General features: G+C 45.0%; 1 protein-coding gene across 6 annotated transcripts in view; it reads right to left on the reverse strand.

Annotated features, from left to right (window-relative positions):
* Positions 1-22,907, reverse strand: part of pcloa (piccolo presynaptic cytomatrix protein a) — a 633,232-nt gene that overhangs the window by 96,992 nt on the left and 513,333 nt on the right. For 5 of the 6 annotated variants that reach the window (XR_011934010.1, XM_072470931.1, XM_072470933.1 and 2 more), the window contains 3 exons: positions 18,990-19,170; positions 8,210-8,404; positions 5,056-5,232 (listed from right to left, as the gene is read on the reverse strand). Coding sequence is in view for 5 of the 6 variants with exons in the window: in XM_072470931.1 (XP_072327032.1) it covers positions 5,056-5,232; positions 8,210-8,404; positions 18,990-19,170 (553 nt within the window). In the remaining variant the exon portion in view is untranslated. The remainder of the gene's footprint in view (positions 1-5,055; positions 5,233-8,209; positions 8,405-18,989; positions 19,171-22,907) is intronic. The other variant, XM_072470934.1, reaches the window with a different exon arrangement.

Here is a 22,907-nt window from a genome sequence, read left to right on the forward strand (position 1 = left end):
TCAGCGGCCCCCGCACCGAATTGGTCCACCGTGTGCATGCGCGGACCCGCTTGCGGCTGCCGTGCACATTCAAGGCCACGCGGTCTGGACAGCAGGGCCCCACCGGCAGCCTGCAGGACGCCCGCCGGGGCTCTGCCAACCCCCTGGAAAACGGGGAATCACCCCGGACTTTTGAATGATTCCCGCCCGTTTTCCGGCGGGTATGGGGACTTAGTCCCCAAAAGGGCGAATCCCGCCCATAATCTAACCTTATCACACTAACTGCTCTGATGACCTTCTCTAGCTGTCTCCTGCTTAATCCTCCCCTCAGGTCGAGCATCACTGCTTTATATAGTATTCTCTGAAGCTCCCTCTAGTGGCTATTCATGGTACTATATTAACCCTTGTAATGCTGATAGTTATGATAATACCACACAGACATTGCTCTCCAAGCTACTCAACCATCCTGACTTATAAACATATCGCTGTTTGTTCACTATCGCTGGGTCAAAATCCCTCCCTAACAGCACTGTGGACACATCTACACTACATGGACTGCAGCGGTTCCAGAAGGCAGTTCACCACCACCTTCTCAAGGGAAATTATGGGGGGGGTGATAAATACTGACCTAGTCAGCAATGCTCACATTTCATGAATGAATTAAAAAAATATGTTGAACTATATATGAACAATGGTGAAACTCTTAAGACCTCCAAAAGTGTTAGAAATGAGCACTTACATTCTGACTTTCATAGCAGTCATTAAGTATGTAGAAATCCAATTTATCAATTCACTAATTGTCCCTTTGCTTTACGCTGGAAGGTGAGATGTTAAAATTGTGTTTTTGTGTTAATCAGCCTCTCACTGGTGCAGCATGGTGGCGCAGTGATTAGCACTGCTGCCTACGGCGCCGAGGATCTGGGTTCGATCCCGTCCCCAGGTCATCGACCGTGTGGAGTTTGCACATTCACCCTGTGTCGGCGTGGGTCTCACTCCCACAACCTAAAGATGTGCAGGGTAGGTGGATTGGCCACACTAAATTGCCCCTTAATTGGAAAGAAAAATAATTGGGTACTCTAAATTTATTTTTTTTAAATCAGCCTGTCATTGTTTTTTCTGGAATAAAACATATTTTGAATTTCAGTTACTATGTTACCTTGGGTAGGGTGCTCTTTCCAAGAGCTGGTGCAGACCCGATGGGCCGAATGGCCTCCTTCTGCACTGTAAATTCTATGTTAATCTATGTTAAACTTGCACCAATGTGACACTCTATTACAGAAACATTGCATGATGTTTCATATATCATAAATTATTATTTCCCAGTGACTTCTGTTTTCTGTCAGCAAACATAGCATCAATTTTACACCCAGTCAGATCCCATTTACAATAGTGACATGAATGACCAGTCAGCCTGCTCTTTGTGATGCTTGAGGGAGTAGTTGGCTAAGTTCACCAGTGAACTTGAACTCTCCTTCGGAAAGTGTGACTTTTAACTTGAACTCAACAAAGAACAAAGAACAAAGAAATGTACAGCACAGGAACAGGCCCTTCGGCCCTCCAAGCCCGTGCCGACCATGCTGCCCGACTAAACTACAATCTTCTACACTTCCTGGGTCCATATCCCTCTATTCCCATCCTATTCATGCATTTGTCAAGATGCCCCTTAAATGTCACTATCGTCCCTGCTTCCACCACCTCCTCCGGTAGCGAGTTCCAGGCACACACTACCCTCTGCGTAAAAAACTTGCCTTGTACATCTACTCTAAACCTTTCCCCTCTCACCTTAAACCTATGCCTCCTAGTAATTGACCCCTCTACCCTGGGGAAAAACCTCTGACTATCCACTCTGTCTATGCCCCTCATAATTTTGTAGACCTCTATCAGGTCTCCCCTCAACCTCCTTCGTTCCAGTGAGAACAAACCGAGTTTATTCAACCGCTCCTCATAGCTAATGCCCTCCATACCAGGCAACATTCTGGTAAATCTCTTCTGCACCCTCTCTAAAGCCTCCACATCCTTCTGGTAGTGTGGCGACCAGAATTGAACACCATACTCCAAGTGTGGCCTAACTAAGATTCTATACAGCTGCAACATGACTTGCCAATTCTTATACTCAATGCCCCGGCCAATGAAGGCAAGCATGCCGTATGCCTTCTTGACTACCTTCTCCACCTGTGTTGCCCCTTTCAATGACTTGTGGACCTGTACACCTAGATCTCTCTGACTGTCAATACTCTTGAGGGTTCTACCATTCACTGTATATTCCCTACCTGCATTAGACCTTCCAAAATGCATTACCTCACATTTGTCCGGATTAAACTCCATCTGCCATCTCTCCGCCCAAGTCTCCAAACAATCTAAATCCGGCTGTATCCTCTGACAGTCCTCATCGCTATCCGCAATTCCACCAACCTTTGTGTCGTCTGCAAACTTACTAATCAGACCAGTTACATTTTCCTCCAAATCATTTATATATACTACAAAGAGCAAAGGTCCCAGCACTGATCCCTGTGGAACACCACTGGTCACAGCCCTCCAATTAGAAAAGCATCCTTCCATTGCTACTCTCTGCCTTCTATGACCTAGCCAGTTCTGTATCCACCTTGCCAGCTCACCCCTGATCCCATGTGACTTCACCTTTTGTACTAGTCTACCATGAGGGACCTTGTCAAAGGCCTTACTGAAGTCCGTATAGACAACATCCACTGCCCTACCTGCATCAATCATCTTAGTGACCTCCTCGAAAAACTCTATCAAGTTAGTGAGACACGACCTTCCCTTCACAAAACCGTGCTGCCTCTCACTAATACGTCCATTTGCTTCCAAATGGGAGTAGATCCTGTCTTGAAGAATTCTCTCCAGTAATTTTTCTGTACAGAATGATGGTTGGAGGGTAATTGCTGATCTACTGCTGTGCTGTGAGGCCCATCCTCTGACCCTTTGTGGTGGTGATAGTGGCAGCTGCCATTGCCGCTCAGCTGCCTCTGTCCAGTACTGCTGAATGCTGGGATGTTCAGCACTGTTTCCAACTTACTCTTGCCCTCTTGATCTGCATTTCACACTAAAATTACTGCAGGCAAAACAAGGTCAGAAATTCTGTTTACACCTGTCCAAAATTAGTTCAGGAGTTTCACCAAATTCTATTCTACATTTTGATGAATATGTTGCATCCACATTCTCATTATTCTCTCATTGTGAAACATACACATTCTTGTGACATTAGTCATGATCCCTTTCGAGAATCTGGGTTTTAGATTCAGCATCTTGCTTTTGGTTTGTTTTCAGTCGTTTTACTTTTCCCTCAGTCTTTTGATCCAAAGCTTTCTGCAGTTATCTGGAAATTGTACTTCAATTTGTTGTTTGACACTCTCCAAACTGACCCACATTGAGATCACATTCTTCTTGGCTGAATCCTTTAAATAAGGAAATGTTTTACAAAGGAATACTCACTTCAAGTTTAACCATTTCTCACAATCTCCAATTTAATAACTTTATGAATACTAAATTATTTCAGTGTTATATATATATTATAATTGTTTGTGTACCAGACCAGGGAAAGCAAATGAAGATGTTTTGATACTCAGCCATTATTATTGGATAAATCCATGGACTGAAATCTGTTTTACTGTTCCATTGGACATGGCATCTCAGATGTTGCTGTTGGGGAAAGGGGAATGTGGCAGAACCCAATTCTGCTGGGCCAACTGTGGATAGGAGACTAGGAAATTTGAGTAAGGTGACACTCTCCCCTGCGTTGAGCAACTGTGGCTGGGAAAGTTTTGAGAAGATGGTGCCTTCTCCTGAAGCCTCAACAGAACGGATGCCTGTCGAGAATCGGTGTAGATTTCATGCTGAGCTTCAGAACACCTGGAACAATCAGGTAATTAATCCCAAAGAGGATTGATTATCTCACATGGATAACTTGGTAACTCCTTTTTAAACTCTGGTAGTTATAGGCCCAACCTATGTCAGCTGCACTAATAGTTTGAAGTCGGGCTACTTTGATTCATTTTGGAGTTTACAGTCTCAAGGCTTCCTCAACTTCAATTTCTTGCTGTTTCTTCTTTTCTCCAATCTTATGCCATTGTTGCCTGAGTTTGCTTGTCCCTTCCCCTTAAGGTGTTGAAGGCCCATAATTAATGGCTGCTCCCCAGATATTCTACCCTCCTAAATGTTAAGATGCTTAGAAGCAGCATGGTTTGTGCCAGCAAACCACTTCTTCAAAATTAATTAAGTTCAATCATCAAAATTGAGTCTCTTGCCCTCTTGATCTGCATTTCACACTAAAATAAATACCTTATTAATTTTTTGCTACACAAAAGATGTTTCTCTTCAATAGAGACAACATTTTGTGAAATCCATTTGCTTCTGTACAATAAATCTACTTCTTACTGTCATGCTAAGCTTAGAGATAATTTTACTGAATGACTTCTTTCAACTTGCAAACATGGCAAGTTATAAATACATATGGATTCTTTTTTCACATGGGCATTTTAATGAAATTAAAGGACTGAAAGTAAAATGATGCAGATAAACTAAGCTTTGTTTAGAAAGTAACACAAAGAAATTATGGTGTGAGGAATCCACAAAGCTAATAGCACGGTGAAGAGATCAGTGGGAGAATTTCAATCCCATCTAACCAGATGCTAAACCTTCAATCTCAGTAAAATTACTTGGTGAACTACAGAGTGTAAGAGATAATCAACAAACACAAAAAATGGTGGGCTAAATCAAAGGCAGTGGACTCTATATCAGATTATACTTTTGCATTTCATTGTCGTTGATGAAATAATGCCAGATGCCACATAATCATTTGCTATAAACCATTCACCCCTTTGCCAGAATAGAGGAACCTGGGGCATTACATGGTGGGAGGAAGCAATCTGAAATATGTTGACAAGTCATTCACAAACACATCCATCTCAATTTAACCACTAATGTAGATAAGATTACTAAAGTAAGGTGAGTGTTTCAAGTCAACAATTCAATTGGCATTTAAAAATGTTGACAAGTCATTCCCAGCTGCTCGGTTGTGTAGAGAATCATAAAAATCTTGATAACTGTTGATCTCCTTACCTCCGTCAGGCTTGGGCGATCCTTCTGACATCACCTTCCTAATGGCAAGCTGGCTTTGGTCTTTGTTCTCATTTGCTGGTGAAGGCAGATTGTCAGACTGAGTTCTTTGAATAGGGACGCCTGCAATGCTGTGTCTGTGCTTCCTGGCATGATTCTGTGCCTGACCGCTTTTATGTGCTGTGGCAGTGTGGGTGAAATGGAAACCCAGAGTATGTATCCTCAGATGGAATCAGCTTAAGTGTTTTTCATGCAAACAGAAGTGTTCTATTTAAATAAGTTGTGTAAACACCAAAAAGAGACACATCATGCAAAACATTAAGGAGTAAAAACTGGCCAGTTCCTTTGCCAAGACCTGATTACGCTTAATTTAGCCAAAAAATACTGTTTTGTGGAAAGTTGACCTCAAGTATCTCACAGACAGAATTCAGAGTTGTAAACTATAATATAGTCAAAACACATTAATAAAAATTCTGGTGGATGAAGCCTTATTTTTATCTGAACTCAGTCTGTAGGTCCTGTAATTAGGAGTATTATGGCATACGATGATGGTCGGATTCGAACCATCACTTTTCTACTCCTGTGAAGTGAAGTTCTTATGAATGATTATTATCTGTTCATGTAATGGGTTAATTATCCAATGCTAATCTGCATGCAGTCTGCTTAATAAAAGCAGATCATTTAATGTTGTGGATCTATTCTTAAGGATCATGTTTGAATAGAGGGATCCATAATCTTATCATTTGAATCTCATTGTACAATTGGCTGTAATAATAGGTAACAGTACAACCGGCCTGTCTGTTTTAGAATGCAATTATGGTTTCTCAGTTTATACATTAACATGTTCTTGTTGTAAACTAAACAAGATTTTGGATGAACAAATAATCATGGAGATATAATGAAATATTTTACTGCAATGATATGTTAAGCTTTGTTTTTTTGTTGGGAAATGTGATTAACAGTGTGGAGGTCTGTATCATCATTCACATCACTATGGGAGGCAGTAATGTAGTGGTACTGTCACTGGACTGATAATCCAGAGATCCAGACCAAGATTTGGAGTTATGATAATAACTCCAAATCCTGCAATGGCACATGGTGAAATTTGAATTCAACAAAAATCTAGAATTAAAAGTCTAACAATGACGATGAAACAATTGTAAAAACCCATGGTTCACTAATGTCTTTACCTACATATGACTCCAGATCCACAGGCATGTGGTGACTCTCAACTAGCCTCTGAAATAGCGTGCTCATGACCCATAAAATAAATTTAAAAACCCTAATTCCAATGTTCACTCCCTATATCCATGCCATTTGTTATCTCTGGATTTGATTATCCTAATGTATTTCTGCCTTCCTTTCACAAAATCCTGTTCGTCATCACGTCTCTGTTTGATGATTGGTTCTCAGATAAGCAACATCTTGATTTTAAAATTCTCGCCTTGTTTTCAAATCCCTCCATGGTCTCATCCCTCCCTATCTCTGCAACTTCCTCCAGCCCCATAACCCTCCCAAGTTATCTGCACTCTTCCAATTCCATTCTCTTGCGCTCCCTGATTTTTCATTGCTCCTTCATTGTTGCCAGGCTTTTAGTTGCCCAGGACATAGGCTCTGAAATACGCCCCCCTCCCCCCCCACACACACACACACACCTCTCATCGCTCCAACTCACTTTCCTTTAAGAGACTCAATGAAACATGCCTTTTTGGCCAAATTTTTGGTCATCTTCCCCTGTATTGCGTTATGTGGCTTGGTATTCTATCTTGCTTTCTAATACTACTGTGAAGCATTTGGGATGTTTTATTACATTCATGTTGCTTTATAAATGTAAGTTGTTGTTATCCACACTGTTAATGTTTCATAATAATTCTTGTGTTGCTTCGGTCACAGGGTACTTCAGAACGGTTTGCGAATCCTATATTTAGTGATAATGCACGTCATTGTGCAAGTTGTTTGGTTTTACCAGGCATGTCAAGTGTTGGCAATTGCTTTTCTCTTCCAGAAATAACAGATTTCGCACTGGAGCCAAAACTGTGGAAGTTCTGTGTTGTGACAGAATAGCTTATATCCAAAATCAAGTTAAGACTGCAGGTGCATATCACATCCAGCCTATAAAAACAGCTGAGGTTCGTTTTTTGAAAGATTTTTTTCAGTGAAAAAAGACAGTCTTGCATGAGAAAGGTTCAGGATTCGTAATTTCCTCCTCAGATGAATTACAAGATATTACATTGCAGGTACTTTTATGAACAGACCAATTAGACCACTCCAAATGTCTGTTTTGTTTGGTACGACGCAATTTCATGGAATTAGCCAATTAAGTCAAAATGCACAGCTGTAAGTATTGTGTAAGGCGGACTGTTGCTTTTATTAAGATTTATCTTTACGGTGCTGTCAACCCATTCACCTTTCAATTGCAGACAACAAATGCTCAAACCTCTGCATAGTTTGTGCTTGTTTGAGTTTGAGCTCTATGAAATAAACTTTTAAAACTAATTTAAAAGTGTGTTTAATTATTATCATACATGCCATCCCATGGAATTATAGAATTTGTGTACAATTGCCAGCACAGGATCTTCTGGGGTGTAGTGTCCGGAAACAAGGTCCGAGCAACATTAGTGCCAGAATAATAGGCAGTTCTTGGTCACCTCATGGTTTGTTCACTGTCACTCCCTATGGTCTGGTAGCAGGTCAACTGATTAGCATGTGACTGAAAACACTCAAGGGCAGGGAGAAAATACAATTATTAAAATGAAGCTGTTAAGGGGTGCAATAATCAAAAAAATGACGAATAGATGATCTTTGTGACTAACAAAGCAATGAAACACTGATGTTTAGGTTTATGTCATCCATAAGGTATTTTGTTCAAATCCATATAGACACAAATATTGTGTTGGTGAAGGGTCTAACAGTACAGGAACAGCCAGTTTCACTGCCTTATCCCAAATTAAAAGTCACAGTTATAGGAAAGTGATCAGTGATATATAAATAACTACACAAAGAGGTACGACTACATTCAGTGAGCAGATGGTGCAAACAGTAAGAGAGAACTGAAGGAAACAGGAGTAACTGAGATTCAGAAAGTTAACGGAGCTAAGACAAAGGCAACAGATGAACGTTAAGCTGCCATGCTGAGGAAGTTATTTGCGTCGTTTACTTGGCTGCAGTCGGAGCTGCTGCACAGCCGCTTCTGCTGCAGCAATGGCGACCCCAGCATCTTCCAGGTGGGTCTGAGTGACGCTGGTTTTGCTTTGACTTCGTGATGGCCCGTGAGAGCGTAAATGTCCTTCTGAAGATGATTTTGAGCTGACAGGACTGCTCTGGGATTTCTCAATGGTGGGCACGTGCATCTCTGGAGAAACAAACATTGGTGATGAGCATGGTTAGCAGCTGCACTGAGATAATTCATGTTATTTAGTTTGTGAGATTTATTTTCTGCCTTCCAATCTTCACACAGTTCTTCATTGACAGCAACTCTAGTTAATGTTAACAGACATATCAAAGTGATCTGTGTGGTCGGCCCTTCTCCAGCACATCCACCTTCTTTACAATAAAATTCACAGTCTATGATTTCAGACCCAAGCCTGACTAAATTCAAATAGACACCATGGAATAGATTTATGTCTTTACAATCTGGGCAGTAAGATTGTGGAGCAGATCTGCCCCTTATAGAAATAGTCTGATATTTATGAAATGCCAACCACATGCAAAATAATATAAACTTCTAATTCCAATAGATTTTGGTGCTCAGATTGAAGATTCATCCAGCTGAAGCAGATTTTGCAAACTAGACATAAGAAATTCAAAATGGCCAAATCAAAAATCAAGAAACAGTCAGCACCGTTGGACCATTGGGAAACAGCAGTCGGAGGTCTGCTGGATCCCAGGACTCAACTGGGTTTCAGTAAGATGCCGAGCCTCTGGACAAGGTTCTGTGAGAGCTGATGCAGATGGTAGGCCACAGCTGTGAGATTCAGGAGGGGGAGTCAGCAACATTCCAGCGACTGCAAAGCCGATTGAAGAAGTCCCAAATCGTTCAGGCGCAGTAGACGGTGCCGGAATTATGTGGCACCCAAGTCAATACTGCTGAGGTGGTGACCGCAGTGGAAAACCTGGAGCACCATGTCCGGTCGATGAGTAGTGGTGTCTAAGATGTTGTTTAGTCTGTGCCATCCATGACTGAGGGCCTCGACATAATTTCCCAGTCATAGAGGAACATGTATCAGACACAGGTGAACATTGTCGAGGCACTGCAGAGCAGTCACTGAGGAGCATCCAGTCACTGAGGAGCATCGCTGAGGGAGTCTGCAGCATGATGCAATCAATGGGTGCCTCAAGGACTGGCAGAGCCAGATGACTCCAGCTGCCCCGCTATCCCATAGAGTTCCCAAGGGCCCTTGGGTACCCTCATGGAGGAGGAGGTGCTTGAGGCCATCCTCAGGCCTTCCACCAAGGAGGCTAAGGCGGTCTCCAATTCTCCTGAATACCCCTCCTCCTGACACTGGCACATCTCAAGGGCAGCAGTCAGAACAGGGTGGCACAGTGACGCCTGTCACACCAATATGTCTGCTGAAATTCTCCAGCTGTAGGTCCTCCAGACGATGACCATCAAGGGCATCAAAGGCCACAGGGTGCAGAAGGCAGCAGGCTGCCTCTACCTCTGATCTGCATCCTGGGGACTGACCTAGACATAGCAGTAGACCACAAAAGATCAAGAAGAGTGAGGAGTGTTTTGTTATGCTCTTGACGTAGCAGAAGCTGCTTCCTTGATGTGCACTCTGACAAAGGAAGGTTCAGACTTGGAGATAGCTTCAACACGTTTATTAAACTATTAACAACTCTCCTACTTGAATTTGACGCTACTGTTAATCCTGCTGTAGCTACTCAGACTGACGAACCAGTCTGCTACAATCCACGTGGTGGGTGTGATGTTCAATCAACCCTGTGTCTGTACCCACTGAGTGTCTCCACTGGAAAGAGACTGAGCATGTGTGCTGTGTCCTTTTATATGGGTTGGTGTAATGCCCTCCTGTGGTAGCATCACCTCTGTGTGTAACTTGAATGCCCATTGGTCGTGTCCTATCTTACTGACCTGTCTGTGTGTCATGTCTCTGGTTGACTGTCTGTGTGTCATGTCTCTGGTGTTCCCTCTAGTGTCTAGCTAGGTATAGTGTATGTACATGAACCTTTTGTGTACTTACAGTGATGCATATCACCACATCCCCCCTTTTTTCGTGTTACATATTTTCTGGACAATATTAAAGAAAATTGAACAAACTAGGTAGATGAGTGATACTCTGTACAAGTTATGATAACAGTGATCATTAAACAATAAGTCCAAATCATATGCATGAGTACAAAGTTCATTAATTAATATGGTCGAGTGGCTTTCTTGTTTGGTTGGTGAGTTGGTGATGTTGATGGTGGCATTGTATTGTAAATGCCGTCAGTGTCCCTGTGCTGAAGGAACCGAGAAGTGGTCAAATCACTTTGTCGTCGAATTTGGACTCTTTTTTTTTTTGATGCTTGTGGTGGTAATTCTTGATGGCATCTGTCCTGAAAGTCAGGTTGCCTGTTGGTAGTGCAGCAGACGTGAAGTGGTAAGATGCATCGTCCTGCCATGGCATGTCATTGTACTGAGCTGAGCAGTAACAGTGTCCCTCATTTACAGAGTTGTACCATGTCGTACCAGTCGTAGTTCCATTGGTGTTGTTTTTGTCGTGCTTGTTGTCGACGTTGTTGCCTTTGGTACACTTCTTGCTGTTGTCTTTGATGTTGTTGTTGTGTTGGTTGATTTTGTTGTCGTGTTTGCTGCGCTCAAGGACCACACTCTGTGGATAATATGAGTCCTTCACACATTTACTCGTGTCAGCGTGCTTTGTGGCATCTGGTGTTTTCTTGAGCGCGCCATCACTGAGTTCGCGGCCCTCCCTGTCTGGAGTCATGTCCGGCTTACATGAATCCGCTTTGGCTTGTCGATGCTCCCCGTCTGGAGCCTGGGCTGTTTCACCTGAGTCGGTTTTGGCTTGTCGATGCTTCCCGTCTGGAGCCCTTTCTGGTTCACCTGAATCAGCTTTGGTTTCTTGATGCTCCCCGTCCGGAGTCAAAACAGTCAGGAATGCATTTGCGTGTGGAGAGGCTCGAGCGAATGAGGTTTGAAGTAATCTGGTGTCACCAGAGTCACCAGTAGTCTCACTGTGATTGTCGAGTGCCTCTGTACATTCTAGCTGAGGTCTGTCACGTTGCACATCTGGTATGGGAAGTGGGATGCTGTCGTCACTTGTCACACATACAGTGGGTAGAGCCTCAGTGTGTTCTTGTCGTTCACTTGAGCTGGGTAGACCGTCAAGAGTCTTCTTCTGGTGGCTCAAATAATCTGGGTGGACTGTCATAGTCTGCTTGCTGTACACTTGAGCGTGGTAGACGGTCAGAGTCTTCTTCTTGTTCACTTGAGCGTGGCAGACTTGTATTGTCTGCTGCTGGTTGCTCAGAGGAGGTTGCTAGACCCTCATGGTCTTGTTCGTGCAAGGACTGCGCTTTGGAGTCTTGCATTGCTTCTATCATGAAGGCTGTCCACGAGCTTGCTGTGGAGGCTTGTGTCACTCCCTCTGTGGAGTCTTGCAGCGTTCCTTGTGTGGAATCGTGCATTGGTCTTTCTGTGGAAACTGTCATCACTTCTTGTTCATGCAAGGACTGCGCTCTGGAGTCTTGCGTTGCTTCTATTGTGGAGTCTGTCCATGAGCTCTCCATGGAGGCTTGTGTCACTGGAGTCACTTCTTGTGTGGAGACGTGCAGTTGTCTCACTGTGAAGTCTTTCATTGCTTTCTGTGTGGAGTCGGGGACCCTTCGCGGTGCGTGGACCAGTCTCTGTGTGGCAGCAGGCCGCTCTCTGTGGGCTTGTACCGCTCTCTGTCTCTTGGTGTCAGGCCGCAGCATAATCCTGCACTCATGAGTCGGGATGTCATATCTGCTGGGCTGAAGATCCTCAAATCCGAAGAACAGATCCGCGTCTGTGTCGGATTCTTTACTGTAGAACACACCTCATTGCGGTTTGGATTTGGTACTGGAGTCGCCATCTCCAATGATGAAATTATCGTCTGAGTCGTAGTCTTCTAGGACCATATCATTACGTTTTGTGACGGAGCTGGCATTGGACTCGCGATGCCCAAAGAAGAATTCAAGGTCTGAGTCATAGTCTTCAAGGACTGTATCATCTCTTTGGGCGGTGCTTACTGCTTGTTGCAGGGTTCTGCGGAGGTTACTTTCAGCTCCTGGTCGAATTTCAGGCATTGTGCTGTCGTTCCAGGTGAAAGAATCTGGTCGTGAGGCTTTAAATTTTTTTTTCTTTGTTTTGGGACATTTCCCCTTTAAGTGGGCGTGGTCCGGGGCCTCTGACATCACAACGCTTGTGACATGGTGCGTAGGAAGCGCTTGCGTATGCGCAGACCGCTGTTCCTTTACTTTGCACATTTCTCTCAACTGCGCATGCGCGGTACCTTTTCCACGATGGCCAACGATCAAAATTGTTGTTTGTTTCTCCGGGACCTCGGCCTCGTGGTGAGCACTACCGCCTCTCTTACCGTTTTCTGTTGGTTTGTTTGTGTTTACCTCGCAGTATTGTTCGAATTTGTTCAGGACTGCCTGGAAGTCGCTCCTGTTTTGCCCTTTGGAGAACTTGAATGTTTTGAAGATTTCTTCTGCTCTGGCACCCGCGATGGTGAGCAGAAGCTCTGTCTTTTCAGCATTGGCCACATCTTCTAGGTCGGCTGCTACCAGGAAGATCTCAAACCTTTGCTTGAATGCCCGCCAGTTTGCACTGAGATTGCCGTGGCACCTGAGCTGCTGTGAAACCGGGATCTCGATCATCTTGCCTGGCTGCTGTTGCTGGTTGTCACTGTTTGCTGAATTGTAACTATATGGATTTAAACAGCCATTCCTGGATACCATGTTTTGTTATGCTCTTGACGTAGCATAAGCTGCTTCCTTGATGTGCACTCTGACAAAGGAAGGTTCAGACTTGGAGATAGCTTCAACACGTTTATTAAACTATTAACAACTCTCCTACTTGAATTTGACGCTACTGTTAATCCTGCTGTAGCTACTCAGACTGACGAACCAGTCTGCTACAATCCACGTGGTGGGTGTGATGTTCAATCAACCCTGTGTCTGTACCCACTGAGTGTCTCCACTGGAAAGAGACTGAGCATGTGTGCTGTGTCCTTTTATATGGGTTGGTGTAATGCCCTCCTGTGGTAGCATCACCTCTGTGTGTAACTTGAATACCCATTGGTTGTGTCCTATCTTACTAACCTATTGGTTGACTGTCTGTGTGTCATGTCTCTGGTGTTCCCTCTAGTGTCTAGCTAGGTATAGTGTATGTACATTAACCCTTTGTGTACCTACAGTGATGCATATCACCACAAGGAGCACTGAATGGGCTTCACTATCTGTAGTGAGGGGCAACGGAAATCTGTCACATTAAAATACTCATCAGTAAAACATTTAAAACCTGAAACACGTGAAGCCTCTATAAATTTAATCTTCACAGTGGACCTGCCCACACCCCCACCCCCTGTTCTACCCACTCAATCCCCAGTGGTCCAAAATTAAAAGCCCCCACTGCAGACTCTGTCATGAGGATGGGTGTGAGCGCTGTCAGCAGAAAGGAGTCAGATTCCATGATCTGAGGAGCACCAGAGCTTTCCCCACAGCGAGTGATCATCGCTCTCCACTCGTGAATAGGGACCTGCTGTCATAGATGCATAGATACAAGGAAGATAGGAGCAGGAGGAGGCCTTTTGGCCCTACGAGCCTGCTCCACCATTCATCACGATCATGGCTGATCATCCAACTCAATAGCCTAATCCTGCTTTCTCCCCATAGCCTTTGATCCCATTCACCCCAAGCGCTATGTCCAGCCGCCTCTTGAATATATTCAAAGTTTTAGCATCAACTACTTCCTGTGGTAATGAATTCCACAGGCTCACCACTCTTTGTGTGAAGAAATGTCTCCTTATCTCTGTCCGAAAGGGTTTACCCTGAATCCTCAGACTGTGACCCTGGTTCTGGACACACCCATCATTGGTAACATCTTCCCTGCATCTACCCTGTCCAGTCCTGTTAGAATTTTATAGTCTCTATGAGATCCCCCCTCATTCTTCTGAACTCCAGCGAGAACAATCCCAACCTAGTCAATCTCCCCTCATATGACAGTCCCGCCATCCCTGGAATCAGTCTGGTAAACCTTCGCTGCTCTCCCTCGAGAGCAAGAACATCCTTCCTAAGGAGAAGGAGACCAAAACTGCACACAATACTCCAAGGCCCTGTAGAATTGCAAGCAACATATCCCTGCATCTGTACGCGAAGCTTCTCGCAATGAAGGCCAACAGACCATGAGCCTTCTTTACCGTCTGCTGCACCTGCATGCTTACCTTCAGCGACTGGTACACAAGGACACCCAGGTCCCGCTGCATACTCAGTGCCGACACAGGCCCATCACCCTGAGAGTGATGTCACATCGACCTTTGAAGGGGGCAAGAGGTTAGTCGGGGAAGGGGCGGTGTGATGTGTGTGTGTTTTGGGGAGTAGAACTGGATCGGGGGGTAGAGCTGAATGACACGCAGCCTCATATTATGAGAATCTAGAGATTATGTAAGTCGCCGCAGTCCCAGAAACTGCTTTCCCATTTGAGGGGGAGAGCTGACTGATGGTGATTTAATCTGAGGATCTCCACACCTCAGGCGAGGTGGAGAAGGCGGAGCCTTCATGAATAACCTCAGCTGGTACAGGAATTGAACCCTCGCTGCTGGCCTTTACTATGTATAATAATATATTATTATACATAATCCTGAAGGCGATGGTCGCACATGATCTGAACATTCAGGGAGTGGAACCCCATCCTGTTAATAATTTAAAAAAAAATCTTTATTGTCACCAGTAGGCTGACATTAACACTGCAATGTAGTTACTGTGAAAAGCCCCTAGTCACCACACTCCGGCGCCTGTTCGGGCACACAGAGGGAGAATTCAGAATGTCCAATTCACCTGACATCACGGGTGGGATTCTCCGAGAGCCGCTCTGGGCCGGAGAATCGCCGCAACCGTGCCACGCTGCCCCGAATCCGGCACGCGATTCTCCGAAGAGCAGAGAATCGGCGCCATTTGTGCCGGCCGTTTGGCGCGGCGCCGATCGCGGGCCACGGCCAGGCCGGTGATTCTCCAGCCTTGATGGGCCGAGCGGCCACGTGGAAACGGCCGAGTCCCACCGGCGCCGTCCACACCTGCTCGCAGCCGGCGGGAGCTCTGCATGCAGGGTCGGGGGCGGCCTGTGGGGGAGGGGGCTCCTTCACTATGGGGGGGCCTCCGATGGGGTCTGGCCCACGATCGGGGCCCACCGATCGGCGGGCCGCCCGCTCCAGCCCCGGCCCTATTTTGTTCCACGGCCAGCCCCTGAAGCCCCAGGCCATGTTACGTCAGGGCCGGCACGTTGAGGAAGTCTCCCACGCATGCGCGGGTTGGCGCAGTGCCCAGTTGGCACCGGGAAGGGGGGCTGGAGCGGTTCACGCCGTGCTGCCCACGTGGGCAGAATCGGTAGTGCCCACGCCCGTTTCACGCTGTCGTGAAACGCAACGGCGTTCACGACGGCGCGAACACTCTGCCTCCATTTTGGAGAATCGCGCCCCACGTCTTTTGGGACTTTGGGAGGAAACCGGAGCACCCGGAGGAAACCCACGCAGACACGGGGAGAACGTGCAGACTCCGCACAGACAGTGACCCATGCTGGGAATCGAACCCGGGATCCTGGCGCTGCGATGCAACAGTGCTAACCACTGTGCTACTGTGGCTTGAAAGCCTCACAGATGCAACCACCCCCCACCACCAGACAAGAAGTGACTCCTTCCAGCCCTCTGAACAACCCCAGCCCGCTTGAAGAACCTCACCCTCCTCAGAGCACTGGGGCAAATACCCCAGTGCCCTTGAGGTGTACAATGATAAATGGTGACGGCGACTCCCCTCCTCACTACTCCTCTGTAGCCATTGCACCATATTTCCATTTTATGAAGGAGTAACAAACTACGCCCATTTGACTTCTCACTGGGGAGTCAGGTCACTCCTGAACAGCCGCTGCATTTGACTTTAATCTCGCAAATGAGATTTAAATGAATCCAAATTCAGCTTAATGTGTTTCTCACCATTTTGAGGCGAGATCTGGATCTTGGCATTGGGAATGGACCGGTGAATGGCAAATGGTTGGGCCCAGTGTGAATCTCATTTTTGGCTTTTTCCATTATTAACCTGGTTGGGAGATGCTGGCGTTGGACTGGGGTGAGCACAGTAGGAATAAGTCCAACAGGTTTGTTTTGTATCACTAGCTTTTGGAGCGTAGCTCCTTCCTCAGGTGAATGACTATTAACCTGATTGTTAACCTGGCCCAACAGTGTTGGACTCAATGGAGTTGGAAAATTTCTTATTTCAGCAAAATCAGATAATATGGTTATTTTGTGAAAGGTTGACAGAATATGGAATTTTTCAATATGATAGCATCAACAATGTAATACGAGCAGCAGTTTGTCTTATGACTCCTTTGCTTGTCATAATATTATTTATAAAAATCGATTCAGCCAAGCTGACCAGGTTCCTCAAATTACTCAAATTGAGAGTGGCACGGTATCACAGTGGTTAGCACTGTTGCTTCACAGCTCCAGGGTCCCAGGTTCGATTCCCGGCTTGGGTCACTGTCTGTGTGGAGTCTGCACATTCTCCCCATGTCTGCGTGGGTTTCCTCCGGGTGCTCCGGTTTCCTCCCACAAGTCCCGAAAGACGTGCTGTTGGGTGAATTGGACATTCTGAATTCTCCCTCGGTGTACCCGAACAGGCGCCGGAATGTGGCGACTAGGGGATTTTCACAGTAACTTCATTGCAGTGTTAATGTAAGCCTACTCATGAAACTAATAAAGATTATTATATTATTATTCCGACCTTGTGTGATTGTATGTGTGGAGTTTGCACGTTCTCCCGTGTCTGCGTGGGTTTCCTCCGGGTGCTCCAGTTTCCTCCCACCAAAGGTGTGCAGGTTTGGTCATGATAAATTAGCCCTTAGTGTCCAAAGGTGTGCAAATTAGATGGGATTGTGGGGTAGTGGGCCTAGGTAGGGTGCTCCTTTGGAAGGTTGGTGCAGCCTCGATGGGCTGAATGGCCTCCTTCTACATTGTAGGAATTCTAAAATCTAAAAACCATCCCAGAATCTTGTAATTGTAATAATACATTTCAAAAATTACAAATGCTTCAATAAAATATTTTCTAAAAAAAATAATACATTTCAATCTGGAAACATTTCTAAACATGGAGTTAACTATTTCTGTTTCAGATCTTCTTTCAATTCTCTACTGAATGCTGGATTTACAAAGTATTCTCTTAGTTTTGGAATGAAAATGCATCTCATTGTACAGGGATGTATTTTCTTCCATTGGCTACTAATCCTCTTAACTATTTTTGACAATCAATGAAAGAGAAAAACTTCTGCAGTGCAATGGCATAAAATACGTATGCATGAGATAGCCAGAAGTATCAACAAAAAAGGAATTACAATAGCACTCAATAAGCTCGATACCATCCAGGACAAAGCAGCCCGCTTGATTGCTCCCCCTTCCACAAACATTCAAACCCTCCACCACCGATGCACAATGGCAGCTGTGTGTACCATCTACAAGATTCACTGTAGTAACTCACCAAGGTTCCTTCGACAGCACCTTCCAAACCTACGACCACTCCCATCTAGAAGGACAAGAGCAGCAGATACCTGGGAACCCCACCACCTGGAGGTTCCTCTCCAAATCGCTCACCATCCTGACTTGGAAATATATTGCCATTCCTTCACTGACGCTGGGGCAACATACTGGAACTCCTTCCCTAACAGCACAGTGGATGTACCTACACTCAAGGACTACAACGATTCAAGAAGGCAACTCAACACTAGCTTCTGAAAGACAACTCGGGATGGGCAATAAATGCTGGCCTAACCAGCGACGCCCATATCCTGTCAATTGATTAAAAAAACTTCTAAATGTTAGGGCATGGCAAATGGTAAAGTGTCTGGCTGCCTAAATCCCAAAGGGAAACTTCAAACAAGCTGCCACAATGGTTTGCAATTTGTATATTATGAGGAGGTATAACCCTCTGACCACTTGTAATGATATTAAATATTAAATTTAAACATTTATTAAAGAAAAAAGAAAATAACTGTTAAAAATATGAGAACAACTTTCAGCAGTTAACTGCTTTTCTAGCAACATTTCCTGCAAGACATTGGCTTAAATAAACTTAGAACTAAAATGCCTTTTTAAGGCAATAATCCTTGTAGATTTTCTAATTTTCAGGGAAATCTCACACTGGCTCTCTTCTCTGAGGGTGGAAAACTGATGTTTACAGGTCTGGCTTCAGCACACATTGCCTTGGTTAAGATCAAGCAACACCCAACAGCTTGTAGTCTCACTTTAAATATTTTTTTCCTCTTTGACTTTTACTCTATTGTTTCTATCGTCTTTCAGAAGTTCCACTTCCCAGAATTGATCAACTGTTTTATTATTTAATGGCTCTTATATTTATAAAGTAAACTTACTATTTTGGCTCACATTTATGATCTCCCAATTGTGTTTGTTTCTTTTGAAAACCAAAAGTCAACTTTAAAATCACTTCTCTTATCTGCCTAATGTAAATTCCTAGTCCCCTGGTAGGTCATTGCCATTTCAACCACTTTCTTTCACATCTCCTTTATTGATGTTTTGAGCTTTGCAGTGTAACTGCCTTCAATTTAATTAAACTAGTGGCACTCATATTCAAATACACAAACTTGTTTCCCAGTATTTGATAATGATATTGCAAATGTATTAAGCACTCTTATTTTATCACAATTGAAACAAGAAATAAGTGTTGCATACCCTTGGATGGATCTGGGAAGATACCATGGCTCCGACTCTTAATAACTGAGTGTTTTGGTGACTGCTGGCTGTTTTGTCCAGAATGGGGCTTTGCATGGTCGATACTTTCCGCTTGGTCCTTCAGTAGATACCACCTCAGTGTGTTATCAAAGTGTGAGGTATTAGACAAGTCAATCAGCACCTTAGAAAGAACATTACAGCAAAAATTCAAATGAGATTTATTTATAATCGAAGTCCACCATAAATAATTATAACCTAAATTATGTAATTAAAGAGTAATTTTATCACTGATAATGTGGAATTATAGGATGTTTACAGCACAGGAAGAGGCTATTCAGTCCATCATATTCATGCCAGCTCTCTGGCCCCAGTCCCTAGCCTTTACTCTGTGGCCCAACAAATATGTTGGTGGATTAGGTGGTTAGGTGGATTGGCCATGATAAATTGCTCTTAGTGTCTAAAACTGCCCTTAGTGTTGGGTGGGGTTACTGGGATATGGGGATAGGGTGGGGGTGTTGACTTTGGGTAGGGTGCTCTGTCCAAGAGCCGGTGCAGACTCGACGGGCCGAATGGCCTCCTTCTGCACTGTAAATTCTATGATCTATGTTCTCCTCACATAATTATCAATTCTCTTGAAAAAGAGACAATTCAATTTACTTCTGCCACACTCTATTCCAGATCTCAACAACTTGCTGCGTAAAATTGTTTTCTCTTATGTCGCTGTTGCTCCTTATGTCATTCACATTAAATTTGTGTCCTCTGGTTTCTATTCCTCTGTTGACAGGAACAGTTTCTCCTGATCTACTCTATCCGTAGAACCATAGAATCCCTACAATGCAGAAGGAGGCCATTTGGCCCATCGGGTCTGCACCTACTCTCTGAAAGAACACCCTACCCAGACCACACCCTCACCCTAACCCCGTAACCTGTAACCCCACTTAACCTGGATATCTATGGACTGTGGGAGGAAACCGGAGCACCCGGAGGAAACCCACGCAGACACTGGGAGAAAGTGCAAACTCCGCACAAACAGTGACCCGAGGGGGAATGTTTGTGACTGTTTGAGGAGCTGTTCGTCGTGGAGGGCAGAGGTGGGGGGGGGAGGTGAAAAAGGGAAACATTTGTACAGACTGTATAGTTGATTGCTGGGGGATATGTTTCCCGGGGTGTTTGTGTGTTGTAACCTGTTTTGATACCTGTTTGTAATAAAATACATTTTAAAAAACAAGACAGTCACTCAAGGCCAGAATTGAACACGGTCCCCGGTGCTGTGAGGCGGCCGTGCTAACCACTGTGCTACTCTGCTACCCTCATGATTTTGAATACTTCCATCAAATCTCTCAACCTTCTCTTCACCAATGAAGGAAGTCATACCTTCTCCAACAAATCTATTTCACTGAAGTTCCTCATCCTGGTACATTCTCATGAATCTTTTCTGCACCCTCTATATGTTCACATCCTTCCTAACGTGTGGTGTTCAGAACTGAACACAATATTCCAGCTGAAACCAAAGCATTGTTTTTCACAGGTTGATCAGGAATTCCTTGCTTTGGTTACTCTATTCCCCTGTTGCAAATCTCAGGATCCACATGTCTTTTTAACCTCTTTCTCAACTTTCCCTGCCACCTTCAATAATGGTGGAGATAGACTCCATAGTCTGTCCACTGGACTACCTTTGATGAAATGAAATGAAAATCGCTTATTGTCACAAGTAGGCTTCAAATTAAGTAACTGTGAAAAGCCCCTAGTCGCCACATTCCGCACCTGTTCGGGGAGGCTGGTACGGGAATTGAACCGTGCTGATGGCCTGCCTGGGTCTGCTTTCAAAGCCAGCGATTTAGCCCAGTGCTAAACCATTGTATCCTTGACTTTATTTTTATTATCCTCATTCTTTCTGCCAAAATGAATCACTTAACAACTTTCTGTATTAACTTGTATTTACCACTTGTCCATCCATTCCACTTACCTGCTGAAGTTTTACACTATCCTCCTCTCAATTCACATTGCTTCCAAACTTAGTGTCATCAGCAAATTCTGAAATTGTGCCATGTACAGCCAGGTTGCAGTCATTAATATAGCTCAAGAAATGTAATGGTCACAATACTGACCCTGAGGAACCCCACTCTAAATCTTTTACCAAACTCAGAAACAACAATACACCTCTGTTCTCTATTTCCTGTCACTTAGCCAACTTCATATCCAATATGCCACTGTTCCTTGAGCTCAAACTTTTCATTTAAAACAAATATTTTTATTGGCATTTTCAGTTTTATATACATTGCATTTCATGTTTGTTATTGTACAGTACATAAGATTTTCTTGTACCTATTCCCTGACACTTTACCAAATGTCTTTTGGAAATCATGTACACAACATTAACTATGACATAGGATTTGGAGCAGGAATAGGCTGTACTGCTGATCAATAAGATCATGAATGATCTGATTGTGGTCTCAACTCCACATTCCACCTGCATCAGATAACTTTTGACTACTTGCCTTAAAATTATTCAAGATCCCTGCCTCCACCCCTCTCTGGGAAAGAGTTTCAAAGATTCACAACCCACTGAGAGAAAAAATCCAAATCTCCATCTTAAACTGTGTCCCGTATCTAGTCTCCTCCACAAGGAAAATCATCCCTTGTAAGAACAGAGGCTGGAAAAACTCAGCAAGTCTTTCAGCATCTCTCAGGTGAGAAAGAGTTAATGGGCTGGATTCTCTGCCCACCCAGGCCCGGGAATTTCCCGACGGCGTGGGGCTGCCCACAATGGGAAACCCCATTGGCCAGCTGGCGAGACGGAGAATCCTGGGGGCGCGCGCAGAAATCTAGTGCTGCGGGACGGAGAATCCCGCCCAATGTTTCGAGTCATAGACCCTTCATCAGAACTGAAAGGAGAGCCCTCGCTCCTCACCACTCCCTCTCCCCTGGAGGCCAATCGAACCCCATCTGACTGCATCGCCCTCACAATCTACCCTGCATCAAACCCCAACACCTGTGCTCTCCTCCTTGGCCAGGTGCGTTACACCACTGGCCACAAGCTACAGAACCCCTGTGTAACACATGTCCAAGCATCTCACCATGTCCTTTATGTCTCCCCCAAGATGGCTGGGAGTGGGGGAAGACCGGAGGGGGGGAGCCGGACCTCAGGGCTGTCACCCACGCCAAACAGAGGGCAATGGAGCTAGCCGGAGAGGTGGAAGAAAGGCTATCTCCCAGGCAGAGGTCGGAATGGGACAACCAAGTGAGCTCCTAATGTAAAGTAGTGACCCGATAACAAGTGAGTCACCCCTGTCCCCCAGACCACTCCTTCCTGAGATCTCACCATGTGTCTTGTCTTCTGTCTTGCAGGATCACCATCAGACCAGACCGGCCCATCTGGGGTACCTCACCCTCAGCCACAACCCTGGCACACCCCGAAGGACCAGTGCGGAAATGACACCGACTTCTCAACGCTGCTGTCACCAGCACCCCCCACCAACACAGCGACCAACACTCGGTGCATCATATTAGTGAAGAGGCTCCTGCGTCACCATCCGGTGCACACGTCACACATTCTGAAGCACATCAGGAGGAGATAGAAACTCCCGAGGGAGTGGACAGTCGGAGGGCTGCCCGATTCCAGGAACCAGTTGTAGTCCGGACAGGTGTATTGCTTCTGGAAAGGAAGATCCCATCACTGGTAGAGATGCAGAAACAGGACCAGTGTTTAAAGGCGGGTATGTCAGCAACATTCCAGCACCTGCAGGTGATGTTGGAGGAGTCCCACCCCCTTCAGGCACAGGAGACGGTGCCAACAATGCGTGGTACCCAGGCCAACATTGAACGAGTGACGACCAGGAAAAGTCACAGCCATGGGTCAAGACATCCAAGACTTGGGGCACACTGTTGATGGCTGAGGCTCGGGACAGGGGAGCTCAG

Source organism: Scyliorhinus torazame, chromosome 13 (assembly GCF_047496885.1).
Source record: "Scyliorhinus torazame isolate Kashiwa2021f chromosome 13, sScyTor2.1, whole genome shotgun sequence".
NCBI lineage: Eukaryota > Metazoa > Chordata > Chondrichthyes > Carcharhiniformes > Scyliorhinidae > Scyliorhinus > Scyliorhinus torazame.